Source organism: Temnothorax americanus, unplaced genomic scaffold, assembly GCF_048541705.1.
Source record: "Temnothorax americanus isolate GAGA-0224 unplaced genomic scaffold, ASM4854170v1 Scaffold29, whole genome shotgun sequence".
Lineage (NCBI taxonomy): Eukaryota > Metazoa > Arthropoda > Insecta > Hymenoptera > Formicidae > Temnothorax > Temnothorax americanus.
In genome coordinates, this window is record NW_027509432.1 from 1,451,193 (window position 1) to 1,470,447 (window position 19,255).

The following is a 19,255-nucleotide window of genomic DNA, read 5'->3' on the forward strand; positions in this document are numbered from 1 at the left end:
GTATAGATACCAGAATACTTAGGTGCTCATGATGAAAGAGTGTTGAATAATATTTGGAGAGGGATTAGTTTTAAATACAGAAAAGTTTCTATATATATACGCCATAGATTTTTAAATCTATTTTTATCAAGAAAAATTTAAAAATTGTTTATCACTATCAATAAAATGTCATGGTCAACAAAATGAATATACGATCAATTTTTAACCACTAGGCAAGATTTATTCTAGAGTGACATTTTCGAATGCATTCCAGAATAAAGAATATCAAAACAGGGTACGCGGGATAGAAGCGGACATGAAAGTATGTATGTTGAGCTTGGACCAGAGGGTAGCGTCGGGAATATGAGGAGGTGCAGATGGAGGAAGAGAAAAAGTGCGAGACGATGAAGGGAGAGAGCGGAGAAAGCGAGAGGGAGAAAGAGAGAGAGAGAGAGAGAGAAATATATAGGAGGACCATACCAAAGGGGTGGCGCCGCTAAGGGAGATGAAGGTGGAGGAGTACGGTGGGAGACGCAGACGGAGAAGGAGAGAAGGACGTAAAACAAAGTAACGACGAAATGCACTTCCCCCCGGGTCCATCCCCCTCAGCCACCCTTGCGCCCACTCGGCGTTCACCCGGAGGGAAACGTCGAACGAAACGTTAAAAACCGGGGGAAGAGGAATGAGTGGATGGGCGATGATGAAGGGGGGTGGCGGCAGAGGGGGACGAGAGCGAGCGTGCTAGGTGGTGGCTCGTCGGTTCGTGGGCCCCGTAGAGGCGCGAGGCGGAGGTTGGATGAGAGGGTGGGTTTGCTGTGGCAGGCGGGCCACCCTGGGAGGTTGGCGGGAGGTTATGACAGCCGAGGTATTGAGCGGATCCTTCGTTAAAAAAACGAGAAGCACCGCACTGAGGCGTGCGGCAGGGAAAAAGAGACGGCGGAAAGGGAGAGTGAGCGAGAGAGGTTGAGCAAAGGGAGAACGGCGGCGAGGCGGCGGCGGCGGGAGAAAGACGGAGGGAAGAGAAAGAGGTTGCTGCCGGGCCGGAGGGGAGGGGGGTGGAAATGGGGGGATGGAGTGCACGGCTGCTGCCGCCACTGCCGTTGCCGCCGCCGACGCCGACGCCGACGCCGCCGACGCCGCCGACGCCGCCGTTGCTAGAGGCGGCAGTAGTGGTGGTCCAAGGGGTGAGACCAAGTAACCGAATCCAACGCACCCTTGCCTCGCGCCCACCGCCACCCTTAGCGGGGAAAAAAACGGAGCGCACGGATCTCTCCCCTACTTCCCTTCGCTCTCTCGCTCCTCGACCGCCCCCGACTGCTCTTCCTGGAACAGTTCTGCTATCGTCTTCCTCTCTCTCTTTCTCCTACCTAGCCGTATTCTGGACCGCTCTATCTTGTTTGCTCATCGGCGGGTTCCTTCCGCCTCTGAAAAATATTTTGACGGAGGTGGGTAAAGCGCACTGGTGATGATGGCGATGATGCAACGTGGCTACGAATCAAACTGTACAAAAGGTGGAGACCTCCCGGCGCGACTCTTGATTACTATTTTAATTCCGTCGACGTGCCGCGGAGAAATGTGCCCGACGCTAATTAATTCTCTCCCGCGGGTCCGCGAAATTTGCAACTGCCGAGGGAGAGAGAGAGAGAGAGAGAGAGAGAGAGAGCCCGCGATTACCGCGAACGCCGCGCGGAAACTTGCTGACCGTGGATATTAAACTTCAACATCGGGCCCGTCGTCTTCGATGCCCGCGAGTCGTATCGCGCCTCGATCAAAGGGCTCTTAATTGAAAGAAACGCAGAAAGCAATTTCGCTAGTCAATAAAGCCATGGAAGAACGCAAGGGTAGTACGTTGCCGACGTTATTCCCATCTCTTTTTTAAATCCCAATCTTTTGCAAAATCCAATACCATCGTGAATGCGAAATAGGAATGCCAATTACGACGCTTTGATATCTCGGGATATTTTGAATTACGTTAATAAAGTGTTACAATTTTGCTTGAAATTAGAAAGGCCGATTCTAAGGGAGAAAAAAAAATTGGTTATCGCTGAATGCCTCTGTTAGAAATTTTTTTTTACACACACATAAATTGTACATTATCTTTTATTTATAACCGCATGCTAAATTTTTCAAGATAGATTTTCTATTTTAATTTGCTATGTTTCTGGTTTAATTGCGTAATTAGCTTAAATTCGGACCGGCTAATTTGTAATTAATGAGACATAGAGTGAATGCAATAAATAATCGTTAAAAATCTATATATATTCTTACGACTGCATAAAATTACATCTTCTAATTTGAAATTATTTTTAAGAATTAATTGCGTACTTAAATAAGCACACACTATGAAAATATTTTTAAGAGAAAAAAGGATGAATGTTATCTAAGCAGTAATCTCAATTGATTAATTCTTAATCGATTATCGACCGATGTGTATACCCCATAATTCTGATAGATGAGACTGATAGAACGAGATTATCAAGATCTGAAATATATCCTGATTGCGATTATGTTATCTTGAAACCGGCAATTCGCCGCGGCACCGCGGTGGTCGGGTAAGCAAGGGGGTAAAAGACGAGGAAAAGGCCAGACTGGATCGGTGGGACTGAGTGTGGAGTGAGATGGGGGAGATGGTGGCGAGTCGGGGCGAGGTCGATGAGAATCGAGAGTTCGTTTGTTCACCGCTCAACGGAAATGCACGCTGGACACGGAACGACGGAAGGGAGAGCGTGTACGCGAGGCGCTCTCCGGATCCGCGTAATGGGAAAATCGATTAGGGGCCGAGCAAGCGGTAAGGTGGCCGGCCAAGGTGTCGCAGATACGTAGCGCGAGCTACCCCTTGCCCTTCTTCAGCCAGATTTACGCATTTGGAAGCTGAGCCGAGGTATCACTCGAGTGGCGGTGATCTCGAATTTCTTCTTCCGATTTTCTTCTAATCATCCAGACTTTTCTTTAGATACTGTTAGATCGAGCAAAAAATATATTCGTTTTTTTTCGTACATGACATTCTAATAATAAATTAGAAAAAGTAAACTTTTTTAATTGATTCACTGATGTATATACATGTAAACACGTCCGTAAAAACCGCCTCTGTCTTGATACGTCCTCGTTTCGCAAGGACGTGTCACACGTGTCATCGGAATCTTATATTCGAGACACCGTCGCATTTCTCGTTGGCATTCGCGCGAATCCTAGAAATAATATTTACATATTCACATAGTAGCGCGTGTGTATATACGTGTGCGCGGCACGGGCGTTTGTGGATTTTACTCTAGCGAGTTGCGCGAGATTACCCGCGCGTTGCATTTCTTATCGGTGACTCTCGATGACTCGGTGCAATTTCTTAGGAGAAGAACAGTACTTCGCGATAACAGCTGAACCATGACTTTATTTACGCGTCTGTAGAATCGATACGCAAAGAGAAAAGTTTAAAGTTTGTAATCGTAGAAATAGAGAGAAAAATGCAACTTTATCTGTATATGTTTCATATATTATAACGTTCTTGATATCGGTATACGTTTTAATATACCTATGTATATGTTTTTCTGATCGATAAAACTAGATGTTTAAATATAATAAGCTGTTTCATATTCATTTATTTCTGTTTTACATTTATCTTTTAAGTTATATATAATGTATATTACAATGGTAAATATAGATGCAAATTATATAGAACGTCACGCATTCAATTTATACATATATATGTATATATTTTTTAAAGTCAGAATTACACAGAATCCTAATGTCTCAATTTTCATCCTATCGTACATATTTTTACCTTTTTCTTTACTAGAATGTTTAGATAAAAGATGTAAAACCGTGAATATACACATGTGCAAAATTAATATATCTTGTGTAGCTCAATTATTTTGCGGAAATTTGATCTTTCGTCATCTCAAAGGATCTCGTTTAGTCAGTTTGCCGAGTGTATGAGTATTATCGAGTAGTTAGGTGGAAGTTCTCCGGTGTTCTTTGCAACCGGCATTCCACAATGACTCACGTCGTTACTTAGTGACATTCTACGCTAAATCGATTCGCGAAACAGCACGAACGCTGTAGAACAGGCTTCCATATACTAGGGGACTCTCGATAATTAAACGGCTGCGTTTAATTTCCACCTACTCGAGCTTTAAGTAAACCGTGCATATATTTTAGCAGTGTTTAAAAAATGAAATACCAATATAACTAATTTAAATTATGAGATGTGTGATTGTGTATTATTTTAGTTTTATTGTATTTTACTTATCCATTTTAATTTATCTTATTTTAATTATTACTCGTACTTTTAATATAACATATTTTATAACGAAACGTGATATCATGTATATTTAGAAGTTAATATAACATGCGTAAACTTAGGATTACAGTTTGCATGAATTTTCAACGCAAATTCATCTTTTAGATTGAAAATATATATTTGATGCGGTCGGCGGGAATACATATATTTGCAATGTGAGTCAACTCTGAAAGGGGTACTTGATCGATCAATGTTAGATTCCGTTTTCGGGTGATCGATATAACCGTTAGCGATACTAAGGCGCGCACACCACGACGGATGCGCATACATTGTGCACCCGCGACGTTCTTTTCTCGCTACCTCGAAAGGCATTATCGACAAACAGCTTGCATCGCGATGACGTCGATCGCGCCTCGAACACGTGTGCACGTGCATAGCGACGAAGCGTGCAATGTGCATAAAGATATCGAACGTTTGTCGTTACGTTCTGGTCATGATCGATGCGCTTCTCAAATTCGAATATTCACCGCGAGACACCTCTAGTCGACATTACATAAAGCGCTTTTTGGGGACTGCCGAGTGCCGGTAGCGAGTATCTTCGATGAACACTCTCGATAAGTATGGGATTCAATAACTGAAGTTTAATAATAATGTTACATACTTGGAGATTTAACATTTGCGAGTTTAGATACGTCTAGTTTTGGCGCGGAAATTCATAAGTTAATTCTTCATCAATTAATCGATTAAATACCGATTTCACATGTAATTTATTCCCCTTAATTTTGATTTAGACTATAGTTGGCGTAAAATTTGATATAACGAACGGGGGGAGAGATGCGAGTCCATTCGAACAAATTATATGAGATGATTCCAAGTGTATTTGCTTTTTACTTCTTCACTCAGCTAATTAAGGCTCGATCATGTTATCATGTGAGCTGAAGGATTTATAAATATATAGCGATTGAAATATTATAACATACTCAAAGATACTGAACGAAATATGTATGACGGAACGAAGCGTACTTTCGATAATAATTTTTGATATTCCCGATGCTATTTAATTATTGTTTATTTTAAACTAGACAAATTTTATTAATATATATGTACACAGAAAGGTCTAAACATGCGATTGTGCGTGTGTGTGTGTTGGATATATGTTTTTACCTTACTGCGCCAATTCTCAAATATTATCGTCTCGTAGCTACACTATAATTACCTAAAAAATTACCTATTAATTTTCTATTCTTTTAGAACAATCTGCCTTATCATATGATATATACTCGTGTGTATATATATAAGTCATTAAAATCTTCCTTCAAATTATCCTCCAACCTATCGTAGAAAAGGTAATGATATCTAATTCCGAGGTTAAAATAATTCCGGCCGTTCCGGCGCCCGCTGGAAGAGTTCAATGACGTCGTCGAGAACTCGAGTACACATGCACATTCGTGTATACGCTGTGGTTGAAGTGTAACGTACGCGCGGAGAGGCGATAGCGACGCGACGCGACGTTTGCCGTATGGGGTGCGGGGCCCGACACGGCGCGGCGCAATTGACGAAAGTTGCGGTCGTATGTTCGCGCGGTCGTAAGTAATGGTACCCGACTAATTGCCAAGGTAGCGGAGCCTCTTCCCTTCATCAGGCGACAAGTGCCCGGGGGTTCAATGACGCCGCTCGGGCGGGGAGCGTGCTCTTGAGAGCACACCCGGTATGCATGCACATCGCAGCGAATGCGGGGAGCGTGTGTGTTACGAGCCTCGAAAGCCCCGACGCGTTTCATCGATATCGTTCGCATAGGCTTACCTAGGACGGGCATATCGAATCGATCTTACCGCCGTCAGCGGTATCGCCAAGTTAACCTGGACTGCGAACCACGAAGAGACGCGGGCACATGCGAGCGGAATATCAATCGCGGAGATCAAATTCTTTTAAGGAACACCGCGACTTCTTCGATCCGCTACCGCGTATGTCCGAACGATCGTCGTCGATCTGTTGCATCTTGTGGTGGAAATCGATAGAGTATGCGAGACGTGCATAGAATTCTTTACTTTCTATCCTAAACGCACATACAATCGATATATGTCTGACAATGTCTTGTCGTTTTTAGTTAGAAAATTCAAAGGGAGATATACATATAGTCACATTTTTTATATAAAAGTAAAAAATTATATATTCGATATATATTAAGTTGGAAGACATTACTAACATGAAGGTAAAAATTAAATACAGAATTTCGAAGGATTCTGAAGAAATTGAAAGTAAATATTAACGTCTTATTTTTACGTTAATACTACGTAACGTAATGTCTAACTCTTTTATTTCTAACATTTTATACATGATCGAAAAATATATAAATCATAATTATTTCAGACTGAGAAAAAAATATTTACATCTTTTTCGTGGACTTTATAGTATCAAAATCTTATGTCGAAATTAAAAATAGAACAAGGGCCGAATCTTTTAATATGACGAAATTGTATTGTAAAATTTCTCGTGAAATTATGCGAACTTCTCGGAAACGCGATCGAATCAAAGTCAGGTACGAGCAGTTCGTAAATTTATGGCGACGGGCGCGAGGAAGGGTTCGGCGCACGACCTAATATAAAATATGCAATATTCTCCTTCCGGACAGCCGTGCGCGCCGGTGAAGTCGGTGGAGCAATGTATATACCGGTGGACGCTCTTTCTGCGATCCGGTATAAGTAAATTGCACCTGTGCGAAAGAAAGATCAGAGGTGTTCGGCACACGCTCGTATCTCGTCACGTGACCGCCGCCGGGGGCGAAAGTGTCCTCGTACTTGTTTCTCATTATTGTGCGCGACGTAGAGTATAATTTCGCTTTGGGTCAACTGACTGTTGGAAACGCAGGTAAACCGACCCAAGGGAATAAATGTTGTTCCACGGAGGCGGTATCTCCTCTCGTTTTATCGTTAACCTTCCGAAATGGGATGCATCTTTGCCTTATTCTTAATTGACAAAAACAAGTGCAACTGCGAAGTGGGATGCATCTTTGCGATGAACTTTTAAATACTCGGCTACAAATCGCATCTATTTACGCACATATATGTTTATGGCTTTAACAAACATTTCATTTTCGTAAACATTAGTTAAAATTAATTCGTATTTGAACCTTCCTTACGAAAATGGTCGAATGTATAAGTAGATATTTTATTACGTTTTCATATCGCGAAGTACAATTCTTTTTCGGAGCGCCTGCGAAGGCAGCGGCAGTTTAATGAAATCAACGGGGGTGTCGGAACAGAAGAAAAGAAATAATCAGCTAATTAGGTGATGTTTGGTCTTCGAGAACCGAGACAAACTTAGGCGTGCGCTAGGGCGGATGTCTCGACAACGAAGGCGATGGAGTGGCGGAGTTTCGCGATGAACTCAAGAGAGAATCGGGAAGGTGGAACGGGGGAGAAGGGGGTGAAGGTGGCCGGCAAGCGACGGAGGGTGGGTTAAGAGGGGCGATGGCACAAGGATGGAGACCGCCGAGACGAAAGGAGGTGAGAGTGCGAGAGGAGGTGGGCCGAGAGAGAGAGGAGGACAGGGCGAGTGGAAAAGGACGAGGTGTCCGCGGGGGCGGATGAAAGGACGCTTACCAGCTACTACCTATTGATCGCCAATTCTTTTTCTCTTGTTGCATATTAGGCGCACTCTTCCTTCTTTCTCCTTCTCTGTCTATCTGTTTCTCTCGCTCCCGCACGCTTTCTCTCTCTCCCTTCGCTTGGTTCGCTTTTCCCCGCGTCTCTCGCGTCTCTCGCGTCTCGCAGCCAACCTGCCCCCTCGCGGACGTGGAACGCGCGAATCCGCCCCTATAGCTACCCTTCCGCGTTCTCCCTTTCCTCATCCCCCTCCCCCTCTTCCTCCTGTTCCTCCTCCTCCTCCTGCACCTCCTCCACGTCCTCTGTGCTCGTGTCGCCTCACCACGCGAGAGAGTGCAAGCCACCCCTACCACCCACCTACTACCTACACCGCCGACTCTGACGCTCTTCTTACCGGCAATGTTTCATTTCGAGCAGCAGCAGTACCCTTCCTGTTTTGGGATGGGGCCGGCGGCCGCCCACTTCGCTTTTTGCACGCAGGTGCGACGGAATCGGCGGTGTGGGAGGATCTCGTCGCCGCAACGCGAGGCGACGTAGTCGTAGATAGGATAGACGCATCGAAGGTATCGATGCGCGACTAAATAGGACGTAAGAAGTCCAATTTCTTGAATTTTCTAAGAGTGCGATTATATGATTTCCTTCTCTAAGTGAATTATCTTAGGAAGGAACAAGGGCGAGAAAGAGATCGCTTTTCTAAGACGCTAACAATATATAAGTTGCCTCGTGTACCCGCAGACGTTTTGACCGAACGCGGTCTTGTTCCTGTTTCAGATAACAACCAGCGATCTGCGAGCGTCTTTGAGGGAGAGAACGACGTTCCGGAGGACGACGCGCGGATCTGATCGTCGTAGGAGAATTTGGCGGAAGAAAAGGGAGAGGATCTCTGTGTCGAGAGGTGCGAGCATACAGCGGGCCGGAAGAAGGAGGGAGGGAGGGCGGTAGGGTGGCAGAGGGATAGAGAAAGAAAGAGAGAGAAAGAGAAAGAGAGATAAAAAGAAAGAGAGAGAGGAGAGAGAGGAGAGGGTGAGTCAGGACGTGCCGCCGGCGACAGACTGCACTCTCGTGGCGCTCAGGGCGCAAGCGTGCACGTGTGTTGTGCGTTTCTGTGCCCTAACCCTGTCCCGCTACCTGGGAGGTAGCGTGGTCGTCATCCCTCCGCGGTTACATCCCCACCGTGACGCCGTTGCCGCCGTTGCCGCCACCGCCACCGCCACCGCCAACGACACCGACGCCAACGCCGCCGTCGGCTTGCCATCCCTCCGACGCGCGTGGAGGAGCGTCGCGTCACACCACGGCCGACGAAACGACGGCGACGACGACGACGACGACGACAACGACGACAGGACCCCCACTGCCGCTACCACTACAACCGCTGCTACCACCACATCGGCGGTCCACGACAACGACGACGGTGACTCGGCTCGCTCCTGTCGGCGCGCTACATCACGCGTGACGTCGCACCTGGCAGCGCGCACGTTAGCGCGCGCGGCGACGTGTACACACGCGCTACCCTTCTCCTTTACGCACGTCTCACGCTCACCGTGCACGCTGAAAGACAAGAGGAACGTCGGTGGAAAAGGAGCCGGTGGTAGAAGGAGAGGGAGATTCAACGAGGGTGGGAGCGACAAGGGGTGGAAGAAGGAAATCGGAAAGAGACACGGAAGGGAAACTAGGGTGGAAGGGGTAGGAGGGTGAGAGCAAGAAAGAGGAGGAGGAGGAGGGTACGGGAGGACGACGACGAGGGCGACAACGGCGACGACGACGACGAGGAGGACGGAGGAGCGCCGGCGGTGGAGGGGGTGGACATCCACGCGGGAACACGAGGCAGGCGCACCCGGCCGGCACGCGCACACACATCCTAAGATGTGATTTCAAAAATGGCGGATTGCCCCTATGCCCGCTGCATACAGGAACGCAGACACATCCGACGGGAGCTGCTGCGATGGACAAAGAATATGGTCTTCGTAGTCGGTGAGTAAAGAGTCGAATCGTTCCTTTCGGCAACGCGAGTTGTGTAATATAAGTGCGGTATATATTCAAATATATGCATGCGTGCGTACGTACGATATATGATAAGAAAGACTTCTTCGTGCGGAGATACGTGCGTACTCCGGGATGCACGACGACCAACTGCTCGCGCGCGCACTGATCTCGCGTACAACGAGAGGCGTGTTACCAGCGTGCTTGCTGCGTGGGTGTATGTGTGCCACGGCAGGAGTATCCCGTATGTATATATACATTTGTCGAAGCGGGTGTGCGCGTGTGCACGTACGTGCATACGTTCGTTTACATTCCGCGTGGCGTGTTTCTATGTGTGTGTGTGTGTGTGTGTGTAGTGAGTATATAGTGTAGAAACGGATTCTCCATCAGTGTGCGAATGTGAAGAACGAGTGAGAGAGACCGAGAGAGAAAGAGAGATGCGGTGGGAAAGAGAGAATAGGGAGGAAAAGAGAGAGAGCAAGAGAGTGTGTGTGTGTGTGTGTGTGTGTGTGAGAGAGAGAGAGAGAGAGAGAGAGAGAGAACACGCTGGTGGTTGAGACCTGTTGCGAACCGAAACGCCGAATCCTGGCTGACTATGTGCCAGGCGTGACTCCTACTCGCGCCTGCACGTTCAACAGGGTGGTACCACGCTGCCGGAAAATCCGATAATATTCGGTGAGTAGTTTCCCGTGCGGTTTCAAGTTTTCGTGCGTGCGTCTAGTGAGAAACCGTTTTTTTCCTGATGATTCATTTATGGAAAAGATAATTGCGGTTTCTTTCGCCGAAACTCATATCTCCAATATGATAATCGCGCGATAAGCGATTAATTGTGATATTAAAATGGTTTGAGCACTTTCGTTATAATTTATAAGTCGAGTCATTGAATATGGTTTTCTTATATTAAATTAACTCGATGGTTATTAGCTTTCTATAAACGTTTCTTCGTGGATAAATTCTTGCGAATATGTAATTATTCTCTTTTCTAAGAATGATAATCGATAACCGGTTTATATAAAGATCAAACCTCACGTTCGGACGGCAATCAATATGACTGATTTATCAATATCGAGGACAAACTTAGGAATAAAAGACTGAACAAGAGATGAGAATGTTTAGTGTCAAAGATCGCGCATTAATATTTTTATTTAAAATAATATTTTTATTTAAAAAATACATAAAAATGCATGTTTATCGCGTTCGCGAGCGAGAATTAGATCATCCCTCCGAAATTCGAAATTGGTAGAGAGGAGATTGGCGCCGGCGTCCCTGTTATCGGTACAAGCTACGAGAAGAATTAGGCGCCGCGCGTGCAATTTCCCGTACAGGGAAGGGTGGCAAAATCAGACTCGCGAGACAGGCTCTACGACCTCCTCCTCAGCCCACCCTTCCACGTCGGCGACGTTTACCCCTCGTTCGGCGTCGCTGAGGGGTAGCAGGCGAGCATCGTCAGACGCGCAGAGAATACTGCACAAGCTGCGTGCCTTGACCACAGACAACCGAGTGATCCCGGCCGCCGCCCGAAACCTTCTTTTCTTCTTCTTACAACCATTCGTCCTCCTTTCCTATCTACTGCCCTTATCCACCCTCTCTCTCCGTCGCCCCCTCACCGTCCCTCCCACCAGCCTTCTTCCACCCCGACTTCCCCTTCTTCGTCTTTCGGTTAGTCCGTCAAGAGGCGAGCTCCGGTACTCGCGGAAGGCACGTTTCCGCACGCGTCGGTGTTGCGTGCACTCGCCGTTACGCTTCTTCCTCCACTTTTGTGACCTCTCCCGCTTCGCGCCTTCCCTCTTCCCCCTGGCCCCGATCGCCCCTCTGTCCGCTGTGCGCCCTCCGTTCTCTCCCTTCCTCCGTTACCGTCGTCGTCCGCCACCACCACCTCTCGTTCGCGTCGCTCCTCATTTCGGAACGCAGCTGCCGCTGGTGGTCGAGAAATTTTCGCGAATCCTTCCTCGAGACACCCTTCCTTCCGCTTTCGCCATTTTTCTTCTCCCCTTCAACCCACCTTCTACTTCTCTTTTCCTTCTTTCTCTCTCGTATCTCATCTTTATCCCCCGTAGCGAAGAGGTCCTTAAAAAAAGTAGGCCGACAGTGGAAGTTCGACGGAGAGCGGAGGAGAGGCGAGAGAGCGGATGAGGAAGCAGGGGCGACACGAGTTGCATGTGTGCACCGCGTTTCTCTGCCTTTCGTCTCAAGACTTCCACGATTTTGGAGGATAGACTAGTGCGCGTTTGGAAAAGGGTGACGAAGGGTGGAACCGGGCTTTCAAAATCTCGGTGGTGCTTCGAGTAGTAACGCGCGCGAGTGCACGCATCGTATCATCGGTTAACGGTTGCCGCTGTGATGTCGCGACACGTCACAGCGGAAAGTGAGACGAAAATGTTCGGCGAGGAGGGTGAGGAGGGTGACGAGTGAAACGGGCGTTGAGGTAGACAAGCGATACGCCGGTAGGCACGGCAGAAGGTGTCGGTTCAGTGAGTGAGTTCTAAAGGCGGTGGCTTCAGAGAGAGAGAAGAAGGGGTCGTCGTCCTTTCGCGCGGACAGCTTCCGAAGTTACGGAACTGTTGCTCCGCCGAAGCGGCAAGGACTCCTCGTCGCCCTTCGGAGGAGTTAGTTATTGTACACCTGTTACGCGCGCCTCGCCTCGTCGTCGGCCGGTGACCGGTGCCCCGGAGTTTTCGGTAACGCGAGTACCGCGAGTGGTGCGAAGCGCGCGGCGAGAGACGCGCGGTAATCGTCACGCACCGCGTAATCCCCGTCGTCGGCTCGCACGCACGTAATCGCGCGACACCCATCGCCGCGCCGGTCGTTCGGCGAGAGAACATGGAATTGGACGTAATGAAGCCTCTTCCCCCGCGTCGTCCCGTAGCATTTCGTGGCACCGAGAAGCCGAGGGCCGACGGGGTGTCGCGATCTCGCGAGGGCACAGCGCGCCGCGAGTGTCGGCAGTAACGATGTCTGGATTGCGTTATTGCGCCGTCACGACGTGGACACTTTGTACAACCGCACGACCGAGGTGGATTCGGCGAACGTGAAAACGCGGAAGTGGATCGACGTAGTATAGGTAAAGAGATCCCCCCCCCCCCCGCGTTGTGGAACGCAGTTGCGAGGCAACGGCGTGACGCGCGTTGCACGTGCGCGATTAGAAGAGACGGAGTTCGTTGCTTAGAGGAACTCTTACGATCTTTTGAATCTTTCTCAGTGATAGGAATTGAAGTTAAACGCTCTCTATTTAGAAAAAAATATCACAGTTTCTGCTGTTTCCGATTACGCTTTATTAAATTATTCTAACGACTTTACAAAGAGACAGAGAAGAAGAATAAAGAGTGAAACAATTGATATGGAATATGGCTAGAAAGAGAATTTCCGCGTTTAGTGATTTTATTGCGAGATAAGAGTCATCAGAATATGTGACTGCAATAGAAAATGAACGTACAAAGACTTCTATCAAGATCGAGATCGAATGTTACTTCCGAGTTGTCAAAACGATTGCGTTAATCTCTTTGATGTTAAAAAAAGTGAAGGCTAATCTATATATCTAACACACTTGCCTCTCATTCATGCAAAGCACGGATTATGCGAGCATGCGCTCCGCTGTTACACACATATCCGGTAATATTTCATTGTCTAATGGAAGATTTATAGGAGATATATAGCTTTATGAAAGATGTAATATTAATAGTTCTTAAGAGAGCGGAGTGTGTAAAGGCCGCTAAAACGCGATATCCATCTCGCGAGATTTGAAACCCGAATCGCTCGAGCAGTTGAAGTTGTATGCAGCGTCACTTCCGATTAGCCCGATTACTTCCCGTATCGTGCCACGGAAGCATTGCAAACGTAAACCGAACGCAAACTCGGGGAGCAATATATCTCGACGTACACGTATCATCCCTTTTCCCATTGTTCTGTCGCATCCGTTCCCTTTTCCGAAAAGGCTCGGCACGAGCAGGGCAAGGCAAAGCAAGGCAACGCGAAGGAACGCAAGGCAACGCAAGGCAAGGCAAGCGCGAGCAAGGGGGCGGCGGATGGGTGCAGTTACTGCTGATCGTTAAAAGGCGCATAAAAAAGGGAGAGGAGAAGGCGCTGGGATGAGGGGGGAGGTGGATGGGTGACGGGAGGTCAGAGGAAGCGGCGCGAGAAGTAACAATAAAAATTCGTCGGCGTTCGTGTTTCGTCGCCGTGGTAGGAGCGGAAGGACGTAAGGAGGGTGAAGTGAGGAGTACGACGGGGGTTAAACCGAGGCGGGAGAGAAAGAAAGAGTGAGAGAGAGTGTGAGCGAGAGGGAAAGGGAGACGGGTGAGGAAGAGAAGGGTGGTTGGGTAGTCGGTGGAGCAGGGTGCGTAATGAAACGATATTGAGTAGCCGTGGTAGGGAGGGTCGCTGCGAGAGGGTGGGGATCGTCTTCAGCCCTCTCCGTCGATTGACCTCGCTTCGACGAGACGAGGGTGGGAGCGAGCCAGGGGCGGAAGTTGGTAGGGCACTATCACCGAGTGGGGACCGAGCGCCTCGAGCTGCTTGGGGGGTCGTAGGAGGAAGGGGGTCCGTTAAATTGACGAAAATGACACATCTTCTCTCCGTCCGTTTCCCCTTTCATTTCTCGCTTACTCCTATACTTCGCTTTTTTCCCCCTATTTTGGCGACCGATGCGCGTCAGCGACGGAAACGCTCTACTCCTCCGAGGAACTTCAAAGCGACATAAGCGCTAGAAGGAGAAGCAGATAGAAATAAATCGCAATACGCAGTAAAACGAATTGATGTGTGCGTAATCCGGAAAGTCTTACGTTCCTATCGATTGAAAAAAGAAATAGAGATCACGATAAAATTTAATTAAACTTTTAATGTCTTACGCTTCCGTCATGTAGCTAAGACTCAAAGTTAATTGTTAAACGATATATTTTTCCAAAACTAAATTAAATGATATATGTTGCGATGTTATTACTGGGATGTACTGATAGAGAATCTGAAGCTACTTTTAAGAAATTTAAGATTAAATTGAGCAAAATATTACTGTAAAACGATAATTTAGTAAAAATAAAAAAATTAACATTTTGTTACTAGTTCCTATATTGAAAATGGTCAAATTATATCAATGTTTTGTCTTGTAATGTTTCTATTATGACTAGTTTATTTTGTAATTAGTAAAAACTAACTTTCTGTATCAAAATCTTTGCAAAATTTGTAATACATCGCGTGACATTGTGTATACTTGTTTAAAATCGCTGTTTTATAGTTTTGTTTCAAGCACTTTTCAAATAAATCTCGTATATTAATCTTGCCGGACTCGTCGTCGCGGCAATTAAATCGTTCCGCTTTGGAACTTTGCGCTTGCATAACCGATTGCCTCACGCGCTACGAAAGAAAAGTTTCTCATTGGTCGACTATGCATCGATGTGCGAAAGGCCATTTTAAATAATAATCGCTCGGACACACGAGTGGCGAATGTTTCGAAACTGCAAAATAGGTCAACGTCCGATACAATCGGATAACAAGGTATTAAGTGATTACGTAGATCCTGGGGATAATTAGTGCGGCCGGCTTGCTCGTTAACGAATAACGCGTTTAGTAGTCGCGGAATAGCAAAGCTGGTGCGAATAAAGTATAGATAAACCGGCTATCTCCTAACGGGAGAGAACGTACGAAGGATCCTGGCCCGAGTGTCCTGGCTGATTAAAACGACACGTCGGCCGGCGATAAGCCGCGCACCGATGAATCCATGTCGTGCGTTTATTTGACATTCATGGGCACGCAACCGATCTCCCATCGTGTTAGATGACGTCTCGTAACTCCAGTTCATAAATCAGTTACTTCGTTTCCCCGTACCTCGTTCGCCGTTCATCCGAATGCGCCGCCGAGAAGCCCGCAATACGATAAAGCAATTTACAACTACTCCTGTGTTCTTCGCCTCCTCCTTCCTCTCCCTTCCTTCCCTCTCCGTCCTACGCAAGAAGTTTCTCTTGTCGTGTTGGAAGTTAGATGCTAATTTCGCGTAATTAACGCCCCTGGCTTTTAAATTATTTACGAGATAAATAATTTCGAGGGACTAAATTCGCTATCGTCGGATTATCAGCTGCCGGTTGGAGGTCGGAACGCTCGCACCGTTTTCATCGATGAGTGAAAATTGCAACGTTGAATGTCGAAACGCGATCTGCATTGAAATTAAAATTATATCAAAGTTTATATTTTTCGATAAATTCTTTAAAAAATCGAAGATTTTTTACATGTACGGTATAGCTTCTAATTAATCTTCAGACAACAATATTAAAAAATTGTATCTTTTTATTTGATTCTATTATTAAATTAATTAGATTGATTTTTTTTACTGTCGACATTCAATAAATTTATCATATTAATTGAGAGATGTAGGTTTGTTATCTGTATAAAGATTGTTAAAGCCTAGAGAATAGTAAAGAGAAAGAACACCGGCACACAAGAAAAGTGGATAAATATAATTTAATAAGAGATAAAAAATATCCATTTTTACAAGAGCACACGGTACCGTAAATCCTCCCCCCGTGCCCTCCCCCTTTTTTCCCTTCATTTCATTTCACATCTGCCGGATAATAATAATAGGATAAAATGATTACAGTTCTTCGGACGTTAATTCATTTCGAATGACGAGATGCTTTCCATACGCTCTCCGTCACGATCCGCGAGCGGGCCGTTAGAATATCATTCGCACACGCGGCGGTGAAGCGAAGCGGAGTTGAAAACACGGGGGCTAATCCGGTGACGGATGGCGGCGGTGATCTGTTGCGTTTTAATCGTTCCTCGTGCGTACGCCGCAAAATTTCATCCGGCGCGAGGCTTCGCTTCGCTTTATCACGCCGACCGAAACGCCGATATTCAAACGCCGCGCCGCAGAGCTCCGCTCGTCTTCTTCGTTCGTATGCGCGTCCACGAGTCCACGTGCATGCAGGGAACGTTGCACGTGTATGCGAGTACGTTTGTATGCGTGTACGCGCGTACGTTGAAAAAGCGACATTGTGAGACCGGCACAGTCTCTCCTCTCTACCTCTCCGTCTCTTTCTCTCATCGCGTTTCACTTTGGCTCACGTGCACACGTCAGCAATAGCATCTCTCTTCGCACCGTGCGCTAACTGTTGCATTCTGCATGCATACAGGCTCGCTCTTTCTCTCTTTCTCCTTTTCTCTTTCTTTCTCTCTTCCTTTCTTTCTCGCTTTTATCTTCGCTCTTGACTTGTCCGCTCCTCTCAGCTTATCGTCTCGCCTTTCTTACATCTCGCCTCTTTTGGCTGACCGTTTCAAGATTTTTGTTAGCTATTAGTAGCGTACAGGATGCGTAATTTAATACACAATGATGCTGGAATCCGTCTCTGGAATCCGATGGAATTTCTCTATGCATATGTATTCAACTTAGCATTTATAAGTTATATATACTATTAGAATAATGTTTGGTATACTATTAGAATAATGTTTGTGATGTTATTATTGGATCGCTGTTTGTGTCCAGTCACTAATTTAAAACTTTGTTTTAAACTTAAACAAGATTAATTTAGTATTTACGTTCATAAATTAATAAGATACTTTTTACCTCAATCTTAGAATACATTGTTCGTTCTGAGGTACCATTTCACTTTGCGTGTCATTCAAATTTAAAGCGACGGATGGAGATTCGAATCTTCCTGCCTATATCTTATCGGGCATAGTTACGGATATTGCGATTACGACTGCGAAAGAAAATCGACGAATTTTGATGGAAACAGAATGATCTCGCTATCTTTTCGCCGATGCTCGCCACACGGTCCGGTCCATCACTGTCACTTCTTTGTCACTGACGAATCTACCGTGGCCCGTACGATAATATTTCGCGACGCGACTCTTCTCGCGGTTGTAACACTAGACAGCGTAGAGCGATAAATGGGTCACCAGACAACGACTCCGCTGCTTCGTTTGGTGTCCTATTACCGCTTAGGCAGACGCAACTACGACGAAAGTCTTGTTAGGCGTGCACGACGTGGACGAAAAAATTGGATAGCTCATTCTGTGGTGCCCCACGATATAAAAAAAGTCGTCGATTAATCAACTTTATTTTGCTGATTGAATGTTTTAGTTTCGTGTTAATATTAATATCATCACCGCGTATTTCCGTACGTCGCGACATTAACTTGAGCTAAACTGATTCGGGAATGTGCCGCGATTATCGGATTGCAAGTCTGATACTGTCAGGTACGACAGGTACGAGTCTCTCCCCGACCGGCTTCTAAAGAAGTTGCGATCGTCCGTGAATGTCGCGCTGGAGATATCTCCCCCTTACAGTTTCCATACGCTTGTTATTGTAAAGAATGGGAGCGGCCATTGTTGCAAAATGATTGCTTAGTTACGAGCTGTGGAATCACGAACGGTCGTAATTCCGAGCAGTAATGACACTAAAACTGAGATATATTCCGTATAAAATATATATTGACTCGGTCTAAATTATGATTAAATTGCGATTATTTTAACCGAAATTCCTTTTTTTTAAGAAGAAAGATTGAAAAGAAATTTGATCAATGAAGTTTAAAGAACATCTTTTACATATTTAAAAAAAATTTGAAAGATTAGAACGTCTTTAAAATTCAAAAAAGCTTATTAAACATGTTATATAGCACGTTATTAATTTATTTCAAGCTATTTTAATGGTACTATTAATACCATTAGAAATTTTAAAAAGCAAACGAGAAAAATTCGCGAAATTAGCTCGCTTTCTTACGTATTTTCGCGTATATGTTGCGTGCAGAGTCAAAGTATCTGAGAATTTAATTTCAGTTTCAGCCTTTATGGCCAATGGGAGTCACAGAATTAATTTAGCTTAGAAATACTTATTAAAGTCACGTGTTGTGCAAAGTAAAGAATCAAAAAAGTTTTTTTTTTAATATTTTTTTACTTGATTACTGGTGTGCCTTGATGATTGTCAAAAAAGGATTAGGCTTCAGGTTCACCAAACTCTGTTTGCGTTGTATGTGCATGGACGTGTGCACACATCCTCATATGCGCCGTTGAAGAAACAGAAGCAACCCTTCGGTGGTGCATTGGCCGTTAGTAAGCTAGGACTCTGAATGAGAGAGGGAGAAGAGGGAGGGGGACAAAGAGAATGTCTGTAAAAGATTTGGCAGCTGGTACCTCGACCGCCGGTGTCTGAAAACCCTTTCGGGTAATCATTTCGAGGGCACGTCGAGGGCCTCGCAACCGGGAGTCACTCCAAAAATTTGTCGCAAGTGTTGCTGTCGTCCGAGGCATTAGCGTTGCGCGTTCGCGACCGTCGGCGAAATGTCGTGACGTACGGGTGTCACGCGAATACGGGAAACGGGTCTTCCGAGCTGCGAGGGAATTCCGAGGGGGAATATGTCACGGTTTGGGAATTACCATTTTATTTCATAGAGCGCTAATTATACGGCCGGCGATTGCGATCTTATGCGGGAACGTAGGTGGCGTGCGCTCAAAACTGTGGCTCGTGACTGTC

General features: G+C 46.1%; 2 protein-coding genes across 5 annotated transcripts in view; one reads left to right on the forward strand and one right to left on the reverse strand.

Annotated features, from left to right (window-relative positions):
* Positions 1-19,255, reverse strand: part of LOC143899987 (uncharacterized) — a 236,175-nt gene that overhangs the window by 190,838 nt on the left and 26,082 nt on the right. The gene's annotated exons all lie outside the window — the stretch shown is intronic.
* The window catches only part of Eip93f (Ecdysone-induced protein 93F), a 137,967-nt gene that overhangs the window by 60,649 nt on the left and 58,063 nt on the right, over positions 1-19,255 (forward strand). For all 4 annotated transcript variants that reach the window (XM_077410782.1, XM_077410783.1, XM_077410781.1 and 1 more), the window contains exon 2: positions 8,590-9,789. In XM_077410782.1, the coding sequence (XP_077266908.1) occupies positions 9,696-9,789 (94 nt within the window). In that variant the 5' untranslated portion in view covers positions 8,590-9,695. The remainder of the gene's footprint in view (positions 1-8,589; positions 9,790-19,255) is intronic.